Source organism: Spermophilus citellus (assembly GCF_964194105.1).
Source record: "Spermophilus citellus genome assembly, chromosome: 2".
Lineage (NCBI taxonomy): Eukaryota > Metazoa > Chordata > Mammalia > Rodentia > Sciuridae > Spermophilus > Spermophilus citellus.
This window is the reverse complement of record NC_138183.1, coordinates 209,558,361-209,579,299: the sequence shown is the minus strand read 5'-3', so window position 1 is coordinate 209,579,299 and position 20,939 is coordinate 209,558,361. Positions and strand designations below refer to the sequence as shown.

The 20,939-nt window shown below is 33.6% G+C and overlaps 1 protein-coding gene across 27 annotated transcripts in view; it reads left to right on the top strand.

Moving 5' to 3' along the window:
- Nucleotides 1-20,939, top strand: part of SOX6 (SRY-box transcription factor 6) — a 603,909-nt gene that overhangs the window by 464,685 nt on the left and 118,285 nt on the right. For 24 of the 27 annotated variants that reach the window (XM_081280977.1, XM_081280953.1, XM_081280954.1 and 21 more), the window contains 3 exons: nt 3,602-3,725; nt 17,048-17,127; nt 18,607-18,729. In XM_081280977.1, coding sequence (XP_081137103.1) covers nt 3,602-3,725; nt 17,048-17,127; nt 18,607-18,729 — 327 coding nt within the window. The remainder of the gene's footprint in view (nt 1-3,601; nt 3,726-17,047; nt 17,128-18,606; nt 18,730-20,939) is intronic. The other 3 variants (XM_081280968.1, XM_081280967.1, XM_081280962.1) reach the window with 2 other exon arrangements.

Genomic DNA, 20,939 nt, shown 5'->3' with positions numbered 1-20,939 from the left:
TGCTCTTAATAAAGCTTTAGTTAAAACTTTGGATTAGTGGACCCACTTTTGAGTTTCTGATTCAATGAGTATAATGTGGAGCCTGATAATTTGCTTTTTAAAAATATACCATAGTTGCCAATGTTGCTGTTTAGGTACTACACTTTGAGAACTATAAGGTTGAATCATCTTTTTTTTTAATTTTTAAATTTTTTTTAATTAGTTATACATGACAGTAGAATGCATTTATGCACTTTGATATATCATATATAGATGGGATATAATTTCTCATTTTTCTGAGTGTACATTATGCAGAATCATATTGGTCATGTAGTCACATATATACATACAGTAATAATGTCTGTTTCATTCTACTATCTTTCCTGTCCCCACATGCCTTCCTCTCCCCTCCCCTCCCATCACTTCCCTCTACCTAATCTAAGGTAACACTGTTCTTCCCTAATGCCCCCCCTATTGTGATCTAGCATCCATATATTAGAGAAAACATTTGGCCTTTGATTTTATGGGATTGGCTTATTTTGCTTAGCATGATATTCTCCAAACTATTTACTGGCAAATGTCATAATTTCACTATTATTTAAAACTGAGTAATAGTCCATTGAGTATATATACCACGTTTTCTTTCCCAATTCATCTATTGAGGGACACCTAGGTTGATTTCCTAGTCTAGCTATTGTGAATTGAGCTGCTATAAACATTGATGTGGCTGTGTCCCTGTAGTGTGCTGATTTTAAGTCCTTTGGATATAAACCAAGGAGTGGGATAATTGGGTCAAATGGTTGTTCCATTCCCAATTTTCCGAAGAATCCCCATACTGCTTTTCATAGTGGTTGCACCAATTTGCAGTCCCACCACCAATGTATGAGTGTACATACCCTTTTCACCACATCCTCACCAATATTTATTGTTGTCTGTGTTCTTGATGATTGCCATTCTGACAGGAGTGAAATGAAATCTTAGAGTAGTTTTGATTTGCATTTCTTTAATTGCTATAGATGTTGAACACTTTTTTATATATTTGTTGATCAATTGTATTTCTTCTTCTTTGAAGTGTCTGTTCAGTTCCTTAGACCATTTATAGATTGGGTTATTTGGTTGCTTTTTTTTTTTTTTTAGATCTTCTCTTAAGTTCTATTCCTATTCTATGATTCTGTCATTATTGTTGCTTTCTAGTTGTCTCCTTTTTAACTGTGTCTCTCAACTTATTGAAATAGCCTTTGGATAATAGCATACGTTTTTAACATATCCTACTTTGTAAAGTATGATGGACAGAAAGTAACCTCCTTAAATTCTTCCAGTTTATGTTAATATAAAACATTTACAATTCTTTGGCATTAAAATGACCATAGATAATTTACTTAGTTATCTCATGGACATAGACAATTGAAGTTTGGTTCATAATTGTCATTTACCCCCTTACACTCTCTTATCATCTCAAGAACTTGGGTAATCAATGTGAAAATGTGGAAAAAAAATTCATTCTAAGATGCTGTTTAATGAATAGCACTAAAAATTCTCGAATAATTTATTAGTAGAAATTTCTTCTTTGTATTAAACTTTCCCCAAATATCTTCCATTTGAACCTAGTTCTGTCCTTGGTAATCATGTAGTCTTAATCTGATCCTTCTTCCACACATCATTTCTTCAAATATTTAAAAATAACCTGATATCATTTCTGTCACAAGATAAGTATCCCCAATTTCTTCAGCTATTTCTCAAAACCCCTAATAGTTAATTTAACAACTTAATAAATGTTCATTAAATGAAAGAAGGAAAGAATAAACAGAGATGATGCTCGGATTTCTTGCTTCTCTTCTCTATAGCACAAGGCACCTGCCCTATGTTCTAGGTATGTGCTAAAACTATATTTCTAGAGGAGAATGAAATGATTTACTCTGATGTATTCTTGTACTGAATGATGATCACCCACAAACATACCATGTTTGTTTTCTGGCATAAAACAGTGCATTCATCTCTCACATTTCAGGTTTGTATTAGGTTACAACAAACTGGAGTTGAACAGCAAGTTGAGTGCATTTCTTCAGGGTTAAAGGCAAGACCTGGACACTAGGGGATCAGCTTCAATTTAAGCAGGTTAAGTTTGTACTCTTATGTATAAAACTTGGGCTTACCTCAGCTAAAATGTAAGAAATAGCTGCTCAAAGCTAGTTTCTTTCACGCCCCACTGGCAAGGTAGTAATTGCACAAAGACCTTTTTATTATAAGTTGATTTTCCTGAGAAATGAATTCAGAAAAATACTGTAAAGTGTTTATTTTTTGCTTGCCCTTTATTAACCCACATCTTAGGGCTTTCCCTAGAGAAAAACTGTTGGTAAATGAAACCTCTTAGACCCACATATTTTTGCACTATGTTCCTGGTTGTGGAGGGAACAGGGACAGGACATGGCAAGTCAGTGCTATTTAAGCAGGGTCATCAACCAGTATATGGAATTTTGCCTAAAGAGAAGATTTAGGAATTTAGACAGGGGAAGGGTTTGGGACTGGTTGAATTACTGGTAAAGGTTTATTTCTTAAGATAAAGTGCAGCCCTTTTCTAGTAAAGAGGCCAAAGACCCTGTTTGAGCTAACAGATCACTTATTTTGGTACATTACAGTTTTGATCTTTAAATGAGAAAAGTCCTATAGTCCAACCCAAAATCATGTCCCCAAAGCCAGGATAAAACCTTCCTGTTGTGCTATCCTGGAATCAGGGCAGCATGCATAGAGTAAAGAAGGAAACTAGGAAATTAAAATGTAATTTCCACAAGCATGATTCTGTCATAGCTCTTATTTTCTTTATATGGAATACAAATACTGATATAGAGTAAAGATTTTCTATTTTGCATTTGTGTGCTCTTTGATACATTTATTGAGGTCAAATGAAATTTGATATAGTAGGATTTATTATGAAATGCTCTCTGAATACAACTCCATAATTACTGAGCTACATGGTAGTGCATAAAGCTGTAAAACTGCTTAGCCAGACAAGCAATTTATATGTTACATCGAGGTGTGTATGGCAAAGAATATTAGTTTAATTGGAAGCCAAGATGTAGTAGCCTTAAATCTGAAGAGCTATATGTTTAATATAATGCAGTGAGGCTTTGAAATAAGATACCTAAATTGGATAGATAGATACAGCTTTTGGAATATATAACAATTAGACATTATTTTCTGACCAAGGATACTAAATGCTCTTTTCAAAATAAAGCACAGAATGCAAAGCAGGTGAAAGGGCAAAACCTCTCAACATTGTAGTATAAGAAAAGAAGCAAACTTATTTCTTTTAGTTATTTGTTTATAAAAAAAAGAAGGAAAATAAAAGCAAAATAGAAGAAATGAAAACCATTAACCACCCACCTTCTGGTGAAACACAGAGGCAAATTTACAATTAAGTTATGTCCTTGATATGCTAACAGAATCTAAAAAAAAAAAAAAAAAGATTTAGTGGATTTTGCCTGAATTTTTCTCAGCTTTAAGATCTGGAATGAGGTGAGAGGTAGGTGGCTGTGTGGGTACCAGCACACCACCAGGAGTGAGAAACAAAGACTTCTTGGCATACATTTGTTCTCTGTCTGATCATAGGCTCTCTTCTGTTTAGCAGGTTCAGGGTCACATGCCTCCGCTCATGATCCCAATTTTTCCACATGACCAGCGGACCCTGGCAGCAGCTGCTGCTGCCCAACAGGGATTCCTCTTCCCCCCTGGAATAACATACAAACCAGGTAAGTAGAGAGAGACTTCACATTCTTTTGGAATTGCTCAGATCCACATGTTTTTGCTTAGTAGTCACAACAAACACAGGGGCATGCAAGGGAACTCTGAATAAAAAAGATCGTAAAAGCTTATTTTAAAGTAAAATTAGAATTGGGAAGAGGGGGCATTTTAATAAACTGATTAGTTGCTAAAACTTTTATTTTCTCTTATTTTATCAGTTCTGAATTCACAGATAAAATTCTGCTTTCTCTGAGGACTACAAAATTTCTGTCAGCTCTCTTTCATACCTTCACTGTGAATAATTGTCTTTGGTTAAAGACCTTTTCTTCCTCCTGAGAACTTTCATAGTCTGGGAGACTGGTCACATATAAATATAAAATGTTGTTATTGTTTTTTGTCAGATTTCTCTTGGGGGAAATCTGACAGAAAAAAAAAAGTTTAAATTGGACTGGTTTAATTTGCTTACCACTAATAGGTAAACTTCTTTTTTATTTTAGTCTAAATAATGAAGTATTCAGTAATATTTTTCATTCATCTTTGAACCTCAAAAAACAGGCCACATAACCTTGCAATGAAATATGTTTTGAGATGATTTATCAAATGTTATGGTTTTTCTTTATTCCTCTGAGTTTACTGGACTCCTGGGGAATTCAATTAGAGGCATAATGGTTTGAAGCTTCTTTCAGAGCCTCCCTGTAAACAGAGCTTTAAATGTTTAAAGATATGTTGCCAAAGGAATCCAATGTAAGAAGATAGTCAAGTAAATAGAAGTCAACCTTAATTTCATTTGTGCATTCTTTGTAAGTGACCTCAGCTCAGAAGTAGTGACCTTGTTGTACTCATTAATAATTTTTGTGTCAAGTTCTTTTTAACATATTAACCCGATTATATTAACCACCAAATCTGAGTGCAACAAATCTGAATACAGCAGTTTATTTGTATATGTGGCTTATAAAGTGAACAAAGACGTTTTAATTTTCTTAGAGCTATAAAATATAAATCACTGTACTAAAATTTTGGGTAAAAAAGCTTACTAAATAGCATAAAAACAAACCTAACATCTATTTTGGTTGCTGGTTACTGTTGACTACTCTTTTACATTTGGTAGAGAATAACCTTGTGAGAAAAGGTAGGATGTCTTTGGTGGATCTCAAGTGATTAGAGTAATAGATGTGTAAGCCATTGGTTAATTTTTTATTTTCTGGTGGGGGGGATGGTTTGAACGCAGGACCTTGCACATTCTAGTCAAGTGCTTTGCTACTGAGCTAGACCCCCAGTCCTAGGATTGACTGATTTAAAGGCTCACTGAAAAGTCTTCAAATGCAAATGAGTCAAACTAATACAGGTTGAGCACCCCTAATTTGAAAATGTAAAAATTCTTTAAAATCTGAAAATTTTTCAGTGCCAAAATGATGCTCAAAAAACTTGAATTTTCATTCTACAGTTTTTTTTTCTTAAAGAAAATGGAAGAACCAGGGATTGAGAATAAACAAACTGTTAAATGCATTTATTATGTCAAAATGAACTCCGCTCTTATGTGTAATTATAGTGCACTAATAAAAATTTTTAGAAATTAAAAATATTTGAATTTTTATTAATTTTTATTTATATATGATAGCATAGTGCATTACAATTCTTATTACACAAATAAAGCACAATTTTTCATATCTCTGGTTGTATACAAAGTATATTCACACCAATTCGTGTCTTTATACATGTATTTTGGATAATAATGTCCATCCCATTCCACCATCATTTCTAACACTCTCCCCCTCCCTTTCCCTCCCACCCCTCTGCCCTATCTAGAGTTCATCTATTCCTCACACGCTCCCCCCTCCCTACCCCACTAGGAATCAGCCTCCTTATATCAGAGAAAACATTCAGCATTTGGTTTTTTGGGATTGGCTTACTTCACTTAGCATTATCTTCTCTAAATCCATGCATTTACCTGCAAATGCTATGATTTTATTCTCTTTTATTGCTGAGTAATATTCCACTGTGTATATATGCCACATTTTTTTTACCCATTCATCTATTGAAGGGCATCTTGGTTGGTTCCACAGTTTAGCTATTGTGAATTGTGCTGCTATAAATATTGATGTGCCTGTGTCCCTGTAGTGTGCTGTTTTTAAGTCCTTTGGGTATAGAACGAGGAGAGGGATAGCTAGTTCAAATGGTTGTTCTATTCCCAATTTTCCAAGAAATCTCCATACTGCTTTCCATATTGGCTACACCAGTTTGCAGTCCCACCAGCAGTGTATGAGTGTACCTTTTTTTCCCACATCCTCGCCAACACTTACTGTTGTTTGTCTTCATAATAGCTGTCATTCTGACTGGAGTGAGATTAAATCTTAGAGTGGTTTTGATTTGCATTTCTCTAATTACTAGTGATGATGAACATTTTTTCATATATTTGTTGATTTATTATATATCATCTTCTGAGAAGAGTCTGCTCAGGGTTTTGGCTCATTTATTGATTGTTTTTTTTTTTTTTTTTTTTTTTTTGGTGCTTAGCTTTTTGAGTTCTTTATATACCCTAGAGATTAGTGCTCTATCTGAAATGTGAGGGATAAAGATTTTCTCCCAAGATGTAGGCTCTCTATTCACCTTACAGATTGTTCCTTTGCTGAGAAGAAACTTTTAAGTTTTAGTCCATCCCATTTATTGATTGTTGATTTTAATTCTTGTACCAAAGGAGTCTTATTAGGAACTTCTTTTTTTTCTATTAGATGTAGGGTCTCTGGTTTTATTCCTATGTCCTTGATCCATTTTGAGTTGAGTTTTGTGCATGATGAGAGATATTTAATTTCAACTTGTTGCATATGGATTTCCAGTTGTCCCAGCACCATTTGCTGAAGAGGCTATCTTTTCTCCAGTGCATGTTTTTGGCACCTTGGATTTGGAATTATTTCAGATTTTAGATTTTTTTTTTCATCTTAGAGATTCTCAACTAGTAAAGTCTTTAATCAGTGTTCCAATATTGGAAAACCCCCCAAATCTGCAAACGTCTAGACCCAAGCATTTTGGATAAAGGATACTAAGTCTCTATTCCCAAAAGGTTTTTGGATGCCTGAGTGAAGGAAAATGGTGCCATTTAAATTGTTAAAAAATCATTTTTCTAGAGCAGAAATTTTACTCCCCCTTAAATTGGCATCTATATTAAGGACAGAAGTATATTTTGTTGGAGAATATGCTTTCATCAGTGCTTTGGTTCAGTCCTTTTCTGATCTCTATAAGTTGTTTTGATTATTTCTTCATCTTGATTTCTATGGAATATTGATATAAACTAAATATCCTCTCTTATACTGAATCTCAGTTGCCATCCCTATACCAGTCCCCAGAAACTTTTTAGATATACTGTGGAAACTGTATATTTGATTTCAGTGTTTATAAAGTTAAAATTAACCACATTTCAAAATCAAATATAGGCTTTATTTTCTGCTACCTGTAGATATCTTATAACCATGTTATCTAATTTTGTTAAAAATGTGGTATTGTTTTTGTGAGAGAAGATATTGCTCTATATCCAACAAATTTAGATAATTTAAAAGTAAGTCTTCTCAAATAGAATCCATGAGATCATAACACATAACTGAGAAGAATTTAGAGACCAGGACAATACTGTGCAGGAATTAGTTGCTTTTGTTGAACAAAATACTTCTCAGAGTAGTGTCCTAAGATAACAAAGCTGTATTTGATTATGCTGACTATACCTGTTGAGTTAGGCAGGACTTGGATTTGGATATGTGGAAAAATTTTTGGTCACAAACAAGGCTGGTAATGAGGTATTCTCTGGTAACCATTAAGTTATATCAAAGAATTTAAGCCAAACTCTAAATTTTGGCTACTCTAAGATTTCTTGTATATAAAAGTCATATTTAAAATTAATTAAAAACATACATTCTTATGCTATTAGTAGAGAAATTATAAACTCAGGAGGCAGTCTATGCAGAGTTTTTATCATTCACATGAGTTGGGGACAACTATTGGACTAGAGTCTGGACAAGCAAACTTTTTTAGCCCTAGATTGAGCTTAACTACTTCACTTGAAATGTATATGAGACAATGGCTATTTTTTAAAAGAGAGAAGCCTAGTCACATATATAAAAACCTGGAAATAGTGTCATGAATTTATATTTTAGTATCCTGTGTAAGAGAACGAACAAGCTCTACTTTGATCTTTCTAAATAAAAAATAAATTTGCCTCCTTTTGCTCCCTTTCCATCTTCCCAGAACCCGAAACAATTCTACAATGTTTGTGAATTGAATGTATTGATTCAGCTGCAGGTGACATTAACTATTAAAGTTGAATTTTTCTAATTGCAGTTTATGGCAATGTGAAAAATTAATTTGGGGAACTGAGTCTCCACTCCCAACTCACTCCAGGTGATTTGACCCATAGTTCTGGGAATTTCAGGGTTTCAGTATTCAATGAACACCACATAAGCTCTTCCTCCTCTATGTACTGCTGAGCAGGCATGCTGCCCAAAGGCATTGGGCAGTTTCCGAGGAGCATTTTTCAGATTGATCTCTCTAGAAATAGCTTCATTGTTTTAATTCCTAAATTTTTATTCTTATATTGGTTCTATAATTAGAGGCATCCTTTTAGATGAGAACTTATCACCAGGGCCAGGAACATAAACCAGACTTTTAGTTGTTTTGCTCTTTTATGGTGTGATACTAAAAGATGCAGCAATCAAGGGTAAGAGAAACACATTTAAGCATTGATGTTTGAGAAAATTAAAAGATGAAACATCTTTCACTGTTGCTAATGAGTATATCAGATCAAGGTCAACTTGCCTGAAAAGTAAAAACCTCAAATAGCCTCCCTCCTTGGTGCTCCAGGGATGATGCAGCTGACTCGTTGCTTTGTGTAGTTGGAAGTGTTTAAGTGATCACTGCTGAGCAGCACCCTTGAAATTTCCTAGGAGACCCTTGGAGTAGGATATTCACCTGCTTCTGAATCCTCCACTTACTCACTATCCATAATATGACAATAGCTAAAGCTTACTGAATGATTACTGTGCCAAACACTGTGCTAAATATTTCACATGGATTCTTTTATTTGTATTTGAACATGTTATTTAACTATGCTGAACCTTGCTTTTATGTCATCTGAAAAAGTCATGGTTTGCTCCATTACTCATGTAGGTGTGAAAATTAAATTTGGTTAAATACATGAAAGTTCTTTGAAATTATATAGCACTCATCTTCAGGTAAAATCTGATCTTGATACTGAGTAAATTTAATTGGTCTGTTAAACTGAGTCATTATCCATTATAAATGTGGTCCAAAGTTGAACATTAGATGTAACAGTATCACTCTGCTCAATGACCAATCTGACATACCTGACAATTTTACAGTATGTCAAATGCTTCTTTTTATCATTATTGTGGTGAAATATACACAATACTTATCATTTTGGCTATTTGTAATTATGCAACTCAGCATTATTTGCAATGTTGTATAACTGTTACCTCTGTCTATACCTGAGACTTTTTCACATCCCCCTCCCCAAAATGCACAGTCATTAAATGACAACTATCCCTATTTCCCCTAGCCTCTGGTAACTATAGTTTTACTATCTTTCTTTATGAATTTGCCTATTCTAGATCTTCATATGAATGGAATAATATAAAATTTGTCCTTCTGTATCTGGATTATTTCTGTAAGCATAATGTTTTCAAGGTCCAGCCATATATAGTAGCATACATCAATATTTAATTACTTTTAATGGCTGAATAATATTCTATTGTATGTGTATATCATATCTTGTTTACCCATTCATTGGTTAGGGGACACACTTACGTTGTTTTTAACTTCTTACTATTGCAAATAATACTTCTTTAATCATTGATACACAAATATCTGTTTGAGTCCCTGCTTTTAGTTTTTTTAGATGTATACCTGAGGGTAGACTTGACAGGTCATATATAGTTCTATTTCTAATCTTTTGAGAAACTGTAAAACTGTTTTCCACAAGAATCATGCCATTGTACATTTCATTAGCAGTGTAAATGTGTTCTAATTTCCCAATATTCATGCCAATACTTACTTTCCATTTTTTAAAAATACATTTCATTTTAGTCCTTCTAGGAGGTGTAAAAGAAATGTTATTTCTTTGTGGTTTTGATTTACAATTCCCAGTGATTTATGATGTTGAACATCTGTTTAGTTGCTTATTGACCATTTGTATATCTTTTTTGGAAAAGTGTGTTTTTATATACTTTGCCCATTTTTTAATTGGGTAGTTTTTTTGTCATTGAGTTTTAATTCTTTATATATAATGTATAAAATAACACCCTTCAGATATATTATTTGCAAATATTTTATTCATTATGTAGATTATCTTTTAGTTTTCTTATAGTATCTGTTCATGCACAAAAGTTCTTAATTTTGATGAAATCTAATTTATCTCCTTATTGTTGCCTAAGCTCTTGGTGTCATATTAATGAAATCATTGCCAAATTCAGTGCCATGAAAATTTACCACTATGTTTTCTTCTAAATATTTTATGGTTTAATTTCCTTAATTTAAACCTTTGACCCATTGGAATTAATTTCTGAATTTAATGTAAGGTAAAACCCTATACAAAATATACCAATTGAATATGTATCTTTTGCATGTGTATATATGGTTTTCCCTGCACAATTTATTGAAAAGTCTTATTTTTCCCCATTTAGTAGTACTGGTACCCTTTTAAAAAAATGTATTGACCGCATATGGGAGAATTTATTTCTGGGCTGTCTATTCAGTTGTTTTATAAATCTTTTATTATGCCTATGCCATACTGTTTTAATAACTGTAGCTTGGTAGTAAGTTTTAGCTCTTGGGGCCCTTTATAATTCCATGTGAAATATTAGAGAACTGACTTTTCCATCTATGTGAAAAATGTTGTAATTTTGATAGGGATTGCTCTGAATCTATAGATTTCTTTGGGTATTATTGACATTTTAACAAGTCTTCATATCCATGACACAGATGCCTCTTTCCATTTATTTTCATCTTATTTAATTCCTTTAAAAAATAAAAATTAATTAACATGTAAAATTGTGGATATTTGTGGGTTACATTCTTATTATGTTTAGATACATGTATACATTGTGTAATGTTCAGTAAGGACAAACATATATATCTTCTGAAATATGTATTATTTCTTTATGATAAAACATTTAAAATCATTTCTTCTAAATTTATAAGTATGCAGTACATTATCATTCTCTAGTCACTTTCCTGTGCAATAAAATACCAGTTCTTATTTCTCTTAATTATAATTTAGTGCTTATTGATCAACCTTTCTCCATGTCTTCCTCCCCCTAATTTCCCTAGCCTCTGGTAATCACCATTCTCTACTCAACTTCTATAAGAGAACTTTTTAAGATTCCAGATATGAGTGATATTATGTAGTACTTGTTTTTCTGTCTGTCTTATTTTGCTTAACATAATGACCTTCAGTTCCATGCATGTTGTCACAAAGGATAGAATTTCATTTTTTTAATGGACAAATAATGTTGCATTCTATCAATGTACCACATATTCTTTATGCATTCATCAGTTGGTGGATACTTAGGTTGTTTCGTGTCTTCTCTGTTTCTTTCAGCGATGTTTTTAGATTTGATCATAACAAGATTTTCACCTCCTTAGTTGGATTTGTTCTTAAATATTTAATTCTTCTACATACCATTAAAATTTTTTCTATACTATTATAAATGAAATTTCTTTATTCATTTCCTTTTGGATTGTTTATTGCTGGTATATAGAAATGCAACTGATTTTGTGTGTTAATCTGAAACCCTGCAAGTTTACTGAATTTGTTTATTAACTCTAACATCTTTCTCATGGAATTAAATTTTTTTCTGTATATAGTTCTGCAACTTTCTATATACCACTTGCAAATAGTAACAGTCTTACCACTTTCTTACCAATGTTGATGCATTTTATTTCCTTTCTTGTCTAAGCACTGGATAGAACTTCCAGCATAACATTGAATATCAGCAGTGAAAGTGTGCATTTTCGTCTTGTTCCTGATCTAAGAGGAAAAGCTTTTAGTCCTCTACCATGGCGTCTGATGTTAGTCATGAGTTTTAACCCTTGATAATCCTGAGAAATTTTCTTTCTATTCATAGTTTTCTGAGAGTTTTTATCGTGAAAGAGTATTGAAGTTTTGTCAAATGCCTTTTCTGCATCAGTTGAAATGATCATATGGTTTTATTCCCTTTTTCTATTACTGTGATATATCAGATCAATTTGCTTATGTTGAACTATTCTCTCAAGCCTGGGATAAATACTACTTGTTATGATGAATAATACTTTTAATATGCCATTGGATTTGATTTGATTTTGTTGAGGATTTTACATTTATTTCAAAGAGATGTTGGTCTTTATTTTTCTTTTTCTGTGATATATTTCCTGCTTGGTAATTTTGGCCTCAGAGAGCAAATAAGGAAATGTTCCCTCCTCTTGTATTTTTCATAAGAGTTTGAGAAGAATTGATATTAATTCTTTAAAAGTTTAGCAGAGTTCATGGTGAAGCCATCTAGGTCAGAGCTCTTTTCTTTGTTGGAGGTTTTTGATTGCTAATTCAACCTCTTGTTATAGGTCTTGAAATTTTCTATTTCAACTTGAATCAGTTACTTTGTTTCAAGAAATTTTTCCATTTCATCTAAATTGTCTAATTGGTTGGTATATAGTTGTTACACTTGTTATTTAATGCTTCTTTTATTAAGTACCATTTATTTGTTAAGATATCCCCCATGTGTGTATATTCCCTTTTAATTCTTATAACAACTTTAAGATATATGTGGTAGTAAGTGGTATTGTCTCTAATTCATTAGAAGAAAAGAAACTAAAATCCAAAAATGTTAACTTTTCCAAAGACTTAACATCTAGAAAATAGCGGAGATACAATTCAGACTAAAGTTCTCCAATTTGATATTTCACACTCTTGGGAACATGGTTTCAGAATATCTGACACTTTTTGCTATAAAAATGTGATTTTTATCTGTGAGTTTATCTAAATGACATACAGCCAGCCATTCCTCTCTTCCAGAGTATTTCAAAGTGGAGGTGTGTAACTACTATTGGAATACTTGATTAATTAAATCTATCTACTTGCAATGAAAGTATTCTTGGAATTCTTTGATTAGCACTCTCAGTTTTAAATGAGTGTTGAGGTCCAGAAAGAAGATATGTTCACTTGTATAAACTAACTTAGTTTTATGAACATCAGGCATTATTCTGTGTCCTCTTCCTATATGGAGGCCATATCATTGATGAGCTCTCATTAAGGCATGTACTTTGAGTTGTTTTTGTTTGTTTGTTTTTTCAGCTGATTTCTTATAATGGGGGTGAATTTATATCAGTTCATTCATATTCAATTATTTAATTGCCATTGTGACAAATTCCATTGATATTCAAAAGTCTGAATGAAGCTATGAAATGAACGAAGGAATTAAGATAGATCCCTGGTTCTGAGTCTCTTCAAAGGTATGCAAAACAATGCTGATGAACTTAGAAAAAATCCTGGGATCAAGAATCTTTTCATCATTGATTTTCTCCAATGAATAGAAAAGTACAAATTTAGCCACAGAAATAAGAACATAGTGATCTCAGAAATATACATCCTAATCCTTTCTAATTTTTTTATCCATTTGTCTTCAGAACAAATTGAAGGTTCTGTTTTTTTAAGTTTTGCTTCAGTGTTATGTTGTACAAAGATATATTCAGACTTATGATATTACCTCAGAGCACGAAGGAGTTGTAATAGTTTGCTATACTGAATACATCCCTCTAGGCAAGACCCATGCAAAATGATACATCCAAGTTTGTATCAGTAGTTGTGATTCAGGTATTTCCACATTGTAACAAGAATGGCAATAGCTCTTAAAAGTGGGGTGCTAGGTGGGCAACTTGTCATCATCCTATGATGCCATCACAATAATTTGTGAGACAGAGATGGATAGCACATTTGGAGAGTGGAATATGAGGTATGAGGCAGGATTCCCATTTAAGTGCAGTTACTGAGGAATTCATGAGTCCTCTCTCTTTGTTCTGTGCTCTTGTTTTGTTTTGTCTTGTCTTCTTTTGTTTTCTCTTATACTCCTCCCAATATCTCTAAATGACTTCTGCAATGTATTACTATCTGAAATTAATATCTCAAGCTACTACAAGTCTCTGATCATTTGTTTTTCTGAAGTATGAAAGTGAATCGACAGAATTTTACCCATAGGATTTTTTGCTCTTTAAAAAACAGAATTTATATCTGAATTACACACATTAGGAGTTTTCTTCCGGGAGGTACCCTGAGTCTAATGGGTCCTAGGTTCTTTGTACAAGCTTCCTTTCCTCTGTCATTAAGTCCTACTAACTTTTGGCTTAATTTCTGTACTCCAAAATTTTAAGAATTTACTTCCTCTCATTTAGGGACTCTTGCTGTGGAGCTGCTTTGATTCCAAAAGAATGTTGCCTATTCTAACAAGTGAAATTAATGTCAAGCAAATTTTCCATAGGCCTTTAATCCTGTTTTTGTATTTGGTCTATAACCTTCAGATAAAAAGTCAACTGGAATATCTAAAAGCCTGGAAAGTTGAATTTACAGGATGGGTATTATTTCTCATATTTTTGGTATTTGGAGGTTGTCTTCTTATACTAGAGGTAGCAAGGGCCAGATTACCATAGCGCCTAAAGTCAACCTGTTTCAACAGGCTTCATCTTTCTTTGTGCAAACTTTAAAAGAATAGGTCCTCACGCAAGCATTTCAAATCCAGAGACAAATTTGAAAAAATAAAATTGCTGCAATATGTTGACTGATTCTTTGCCAAGTCAACCACTGAGAACTTTTTTCAATCAACTCTTACACAGAGAAAATTAGAGGTGGTAGGAGGAAGCGCATGAAACTTCATTACTAAAAACAAAACAAAACAAATAACAAAAAAAACTAAACTTTATATTACCCTAAGTCACTCCCCCTCTGAGATTTTTCTCTCCCATTTTCAACCTTCGTCTCCCTCTCCTGCCTTTTCGTTTTTTCCTCTCTTCTAATCATCCTCTGTGATATACTCTGCTGCTCTAATGTGTTCATTTTTACTTTTATTATTGATACAATGATATGTGCCAGAGGAATAGCTTTCTAAAGATCTATTCAGATAGGCAGATTCAAACCCGCATAAAGGTTAAAAATGTTTTTAAAATATGCTTGTCAACAGTGGGAAGAAAGCTGTTTGTAGCTAGCAGATGAGCTGGAGAGTACTACAGGGTGTGGTAGAGATAGTAATAAATTAACCGGCAAGCCAAAAACTATATTTAAAAAAATCAGCTATTTCATAGCATAGAAGCATGACAGCTATGAAAAAAGGAGTGCCCCGGGGAATTCTTTTAGAGTTTGATTTTTTTAAATATGTTTGACATGAAAAATGTTTTAGTACAAATAAAGCAACTGGTATTAAACTTACAGGGAGGGGGGTTGTGGTTTAGAGTTAGTATGAATAATGCATGATATTTAAAGAACAGCTCTAAAATGTTCTGGAAGGCAGTCCTTGTTGATGGTTGGAATGGTGAGGTTTTTTCCCCCTATTTTTGAAACATCATTAATTCAGCATCGTTTTGTGATTTTTTTTAACCTGGTATGATATCAACCAAGGAAATACTATTTGACTTAGATTAGGATATTTTTTTCTTCAGATAGTTTAGTTTAAATATCAAGAAGATCAGTAGAATTATTTAAGCATAAAGTGACAGTCATTTACTATAAAAAATAATTTGGCCTAGTTATCTTTTTTAAAAAGCTCATATAGTACTGCAAACTAAAATCAACCTCATGGAAGGGGAAAAACAAGATCAGATATTTTGAACATTACTCCATAGGAGATCAGCACAATGTAGTGTTAGTGAATGCATTGTAGCGGCACTCCATATGCAATCAGAAGCCAATTGTTACTGGACTGTGTACAGGCACACACTGTGCTCAATGGTCTGATGAGGTATTATGGATATGATGCAAAGAGACTGTGTAGATTAGAAGCTAACAATTTGTTAAAAGTGAAAGCAACTTAACATTTACATTGGGCCAACTGAGTAGCACTTCATGTGGCAAGGGGATGAGTTCCAAGAAACCAGAGACACTGGGAAGGCTCCAAGTATTAGTGTCCATGTAGGAAAAAAAAAAAAAAAAAGGTTTTATTGCTTTCAGTTGACTACCTTTGTTACTGGGATTCTTTATATAATATCTCTTCATTATTACATTCAGCTTTCAGTGTGGAAAAGTTCATGCAAAATAGCATAATTATAAATGTCAAAAATGTGTGGAGGAGCAGCCTATTAAAATATAGCCTAGAGATAGTACATAACACTGACTTTAAATAAGTAGTGAAGCCAAAGTGACACTACATTTAATCATTGGAATTGTGTAATTTATCCACAAATATTAATTTTTAGTTCAGTTACCATTGTCACAGTATGTTCTTCATCACTCCCTCTTGGCTTTTGGGTTACTGGCCACATCCTCAGTTCTTAGGTCACAGAAAGTACTTAGGTCCTCTATTTAGAATGGCTGGAGTTACAAACACATTGAGATGTAACATTGATCTTAGCTAAAACATGCTCAGTCTCTACCAGGCTTTTAGTGTAGATATCCCATGTAAAATGGTGGTTATTTAATAAAATCATTTTCAAAGAGTGTTTAATCAGTGCTTTATATGCATGATTTTTGTACTTGTTTCCACTAGTATGGTACTAGAGATTAAAACAAACACACACACACACACACACACACACACACACACACAACATATATATATTTAAAATACTTTATATATATGTATATATGTAAAATATTCAAGAGGTTATATTTTAAAAATATTTTCTTTATTTTTTTATAAAATAAAGTTGAGAATTATAGCCCGTCAATAACTGATAGTGTTTTTTGGACTCTAGTTCTCTGTGTTGCCTACCAAGCCAAAACTTTTTGTTGTTCTAATAGAAAAGCTTCAGTGGTTTCACAGTGTACTAAGTGTCAGCCTGGCTTTAAGATATTTTTTTACTCTTAAAAAATGATGTATTACAAGATTTGTAATGGAGAGAACATGCTTGAATTGCACATTAAATTTTTTTAACATCACATTCATGTTTTGCCAGTTTGCCTACCAGCTATCTGTTAACAAAAAGTTCCAAGGCAGCACTGCAAGTCTGTGCCCAACTAAGCCTTTTGTTTCTGCAGATGTTTGGGCTTAGAGCGATGTTGTAGAGCTCAAGCAATCCAAGGACCATGTTTGTACTTGTCTGCTGCTATTCCCTATGCATTGTCTAAACCTGTATGCATTGTTCTTTCCGACAGGTGATAACTACCCCGTACAGTTCATTCCATCAACAATGGCAGCTGCTGCTGCTTCTGGACTCAGCCCTTTACAGCTCCAGGTAAGTGCCAGAAAAAAAAAAAAAAAGTGGGATATGAGCCAGTATGTTAGTGGAAAACTGCTAACCAGCTGTATGCTAAATAATGGCCTGAATGTTAAATAATTTTTTAAGCATAGCCCAGAAGAATTAACACCTTATTTACTTATCATACTGCAAATAAAAGAAAATCACCAGTTTCACTATTTTTAAAGGAAAAATGATGTTATGACTTAGTACTATGTATTCTCTGTCATAAGAGTTCATAGTTTTACAATTTTATGGCTAGTACTTATTGAATATGTTAGGGTTTTTTTTTTCTTATTGACTTTTCATCTGTGTCTTTATTATATCTATATTACCTTTTACACAGAAGCATCAAAACAGAATAGTGTTGGATATTTTACTTCTTGTGGCTCATAGAATAAGGAGTTGTTATTCCCAAATTGATAATTATTTGGTAAAATGTAAACACATTGCTTGCAAATATATGTATCCTTATCTTTTGAGGGTCAAAAAGTCTAGGCATGGTGTCTGATAAAGTTCTCCATTAGTGTTATTTATATGTAAAGCCAAACTTGGGGAGAAAGTGTATCTTAGAAGCTAAGTGAACATTTATTTTTACCTTATCTTATTTATGGTGAAGAGTAGAATCTGGAATAGGACTAGGTATCCTTTATACTGTTTTAGTTCTGTTATTTGAATGGGAAATTGACTTGAATATGGATGAATATTTTAATTAATAAAAATAATAAGATCATTAAAATAAAAGTCAATATTTGGTATTTGAATATTTAGAAAAATGACAGTAACTTGAGTTTCCATACAGTAGAAAGTTCCTTAAGGACAGTTTTTATTTATAAAACTTACCGTGATTCTTATTTAGTTCTAGGGAACACCATCTGACCAGGCATTTTTATTTTTATGTTGCTAATCCCTATATGGCTTGAATATAAAATCTGTGCTGCTATCATACCATAAGAAAAAGAAGAAAAAAATTGCTTTGACTATTGTCAAATGGGCCTGCAAAGAAATAATTTTTTCAATACTTGAAAAGTTTTTTCATAAGCCTCATCCAGGAAGCATAAAGGTATTCCCCATTATGGGCTGCCTAGCAGAACCAGACATTTTGCCTAACAGAACAGTAACCCCACATTTTTTGCAAATTCATCTTCTACACTAATACTAGAACCTACAGCAGCTGGTAAAAATCTAAAAAGAATCCTTTCTAGTGGTAATTCTAATCTATTTTTCCTTTTCTTAGAACTGTGCTATGGAGTATCTTCTTGATTTAGAGGCAGGAATAAAAAACAAGTACTACAATTTGATTATATAACCAAGTTCCTGTAAACCACAGAGAGGCTGGGTCTTAAACCTTCTACTTTTCATTCTTTGATCGTCAATACCCTAGATTTAGAAATATGTGTTGTTTCATGAGTTCTGACAGTATTTTTTGTCTTTTGTTTTGTTTTGTTTTTTTTTTCTGAATATGCTACTAAACAGAAGGGTCATGTCTCCCACCCACAAATTAACCCAAGGCTAAAGGGCCTAAGTGACCGTTTTGGCAGGAATTTGGACACCTTTGAACATGGTGGTGGCCACTCTTACAACCACAAACAGATTGAGGTATGAATGCTTCCCTTGGTGCTTCATTGGGTGGGGGACTGGATTGTTTAGTCATATTCTAGGCTTTTTAAAAAGTGGCAAACCCTCAGAGTTTTAGTGGTAAACACTAAACCCTAGTCTTTCACTTTTCTTCATTTCTAAAGAGGCTTTTCTCTTGTTGATTTTCTTTCAGAGAAAAAGGCAAAACCCAAACCAATGCTCTTGAATTAGGTTGTTTATTGCTATGTATTTTCAGGCAAATCCTTCACATTATGAGTGTCTTCAAAATCATCTTTTTTCTCCCCTCACTTTTTTACTTTTTCTTTAGTATGGTGTTATACAGTGTTTAAGAAATACTTAAACATTTTTTTAAATTTCATTTGATCACTTAATAAGCTGTCAACCTGATAAAATATAATTCTGCTTGTATAGATGAAATAGCTGAGGTTCAGAGAGGTCAAGTGATTTAACCAGACTATAAAATATTCATTATATTCATTGAGTTAGAATTCTTGTCCAGGATTTCTAGCTTTTCCTGATTTAGGTTTTTTAACAAATTTTTTTCAAGATGAATTTGGGTATCTGGGCCTGTCTGGTAGTGTTTTGCCCCATAAACTTATGCAATGTTCTTTCATATTTAGCCTTCTGGTAAAGCTTCTGTTGTTTTTGTGGGCTAAGTCCTTTTCTGCTATAGAGATCTAGTCTTCCTTGCTCTAATTTCATACTAAATTCCTCTCCTGTATCATTGGAGTTCTTCTTTAGGACTATCAGATGTTGGAAGGTTGCCAGCTATCTGTTGACTACCCCAAAAAAAAAAAAAATGGAAACAGGTTACCCTAGACTTGAAGTACACTTTCATTTTCTGGGTGCGATTTAATACCAAATTTTACCTTCCAACCTAGGATGGGAAACTTAACCCCCACTCCCCAAAAGAAAATAATCCTCTGACATTTTCTTTTCTGTTGCTTTGTATCTATCTTTTTAGAAAATCATAAGGAGTGATCACTCCTTAGAAGGAAGAGAACAAGATCAAAGGGCACCTTAGAAGTTGCCTAAGGAAGAGTCCCAGAGCTTGTTGCCTGCCTCCCTTTTCCCTTTCACTTTGATATGAGAGGGAGATAGGGGGTTTCCACTCAGACATGACTAGACATGTACTGACAGAGTATCTGCTGTCTTCTACTCAGCCAGAAGACATTCCTTTTCTAAGGCTTTCTCCTGGCTGTAGAAAGGGTGCCATATTTCAGAGCATTTTGAGAATCTACTATAACTAGAAGAGATAAAGGAAGATAACTGGATATTAGGCACTAGCTCTTCTGTGTGATGACAGTTTGCAACCTTATCCAATCAGGACAGTCAGTGTGAGGAGCTTTTAAGCGCTCTGAAGATTGTGAAAGCAGGTGGCCTTGGCTCAAACTCAAAACTACCTAATCTCTTCTTTTCCCTAATTTTTTCGCTTTATTGGTTTTCCCCCTACCCCTGCTATCACTGACCCCTGATGTGTCAAATCTGGCTTCTGTTGGGTTTCTGGAAATCATGATATCATACATGTGAGTGCCAGGCTGCACAGTGCCATAGCAATGCCAATGTATGAGTACAGCAGATGCCACATGTCTATTACTTTCATTAGGCTAAATAGGAAGCCCATGAATGCAAGAGCCTTCCTAACTTTGCAGTTTATATTTGGCTGGATTGAGAGTTTCCTGGGTTTTTGTTTATTTTTGCTCTGTTCTCTTGCCTCCATTTTCTGCACCTTTTTCCTGCATGTCAGGAAACTTTTGATCTGTTTATTTGTATGGTACACTAGTAGGAAAAGATTGACCTTGTTTGAAAGTCAGGTTTCCCCAGCTTCCTGATAGAGTGTGGCATGTTTAATAGGACATCTACACAGAAGATGCCTATATCTATGCTGCTAGACAAAGAGCAAAGGTAGTAGGAAATTTTATAATATGTTGCTTTATTGCTATTCTTTTGGGCTGGGATTGTGGCTCAGCGGTAGAGCGCTTGCCTAGTGCACGTGAGACCTGGGTTCAATTCTCAGCACCACATAAAAATAAAGACATTGTGTTGTGTCCATCTACAAAAAAAAAAAAAAAAAAAAAAAAAAAAAAAAAAAAAAAAAAAAAAGATTCATTCTCTCTCTCTCTCTCTTAAAAAAAAAAAAAAACTCTTCTTTCTTTGCTAGCTAAGGTTTTCTCCCCTCCTTTGACAAGATACAATGTCAGCTCTGTCAA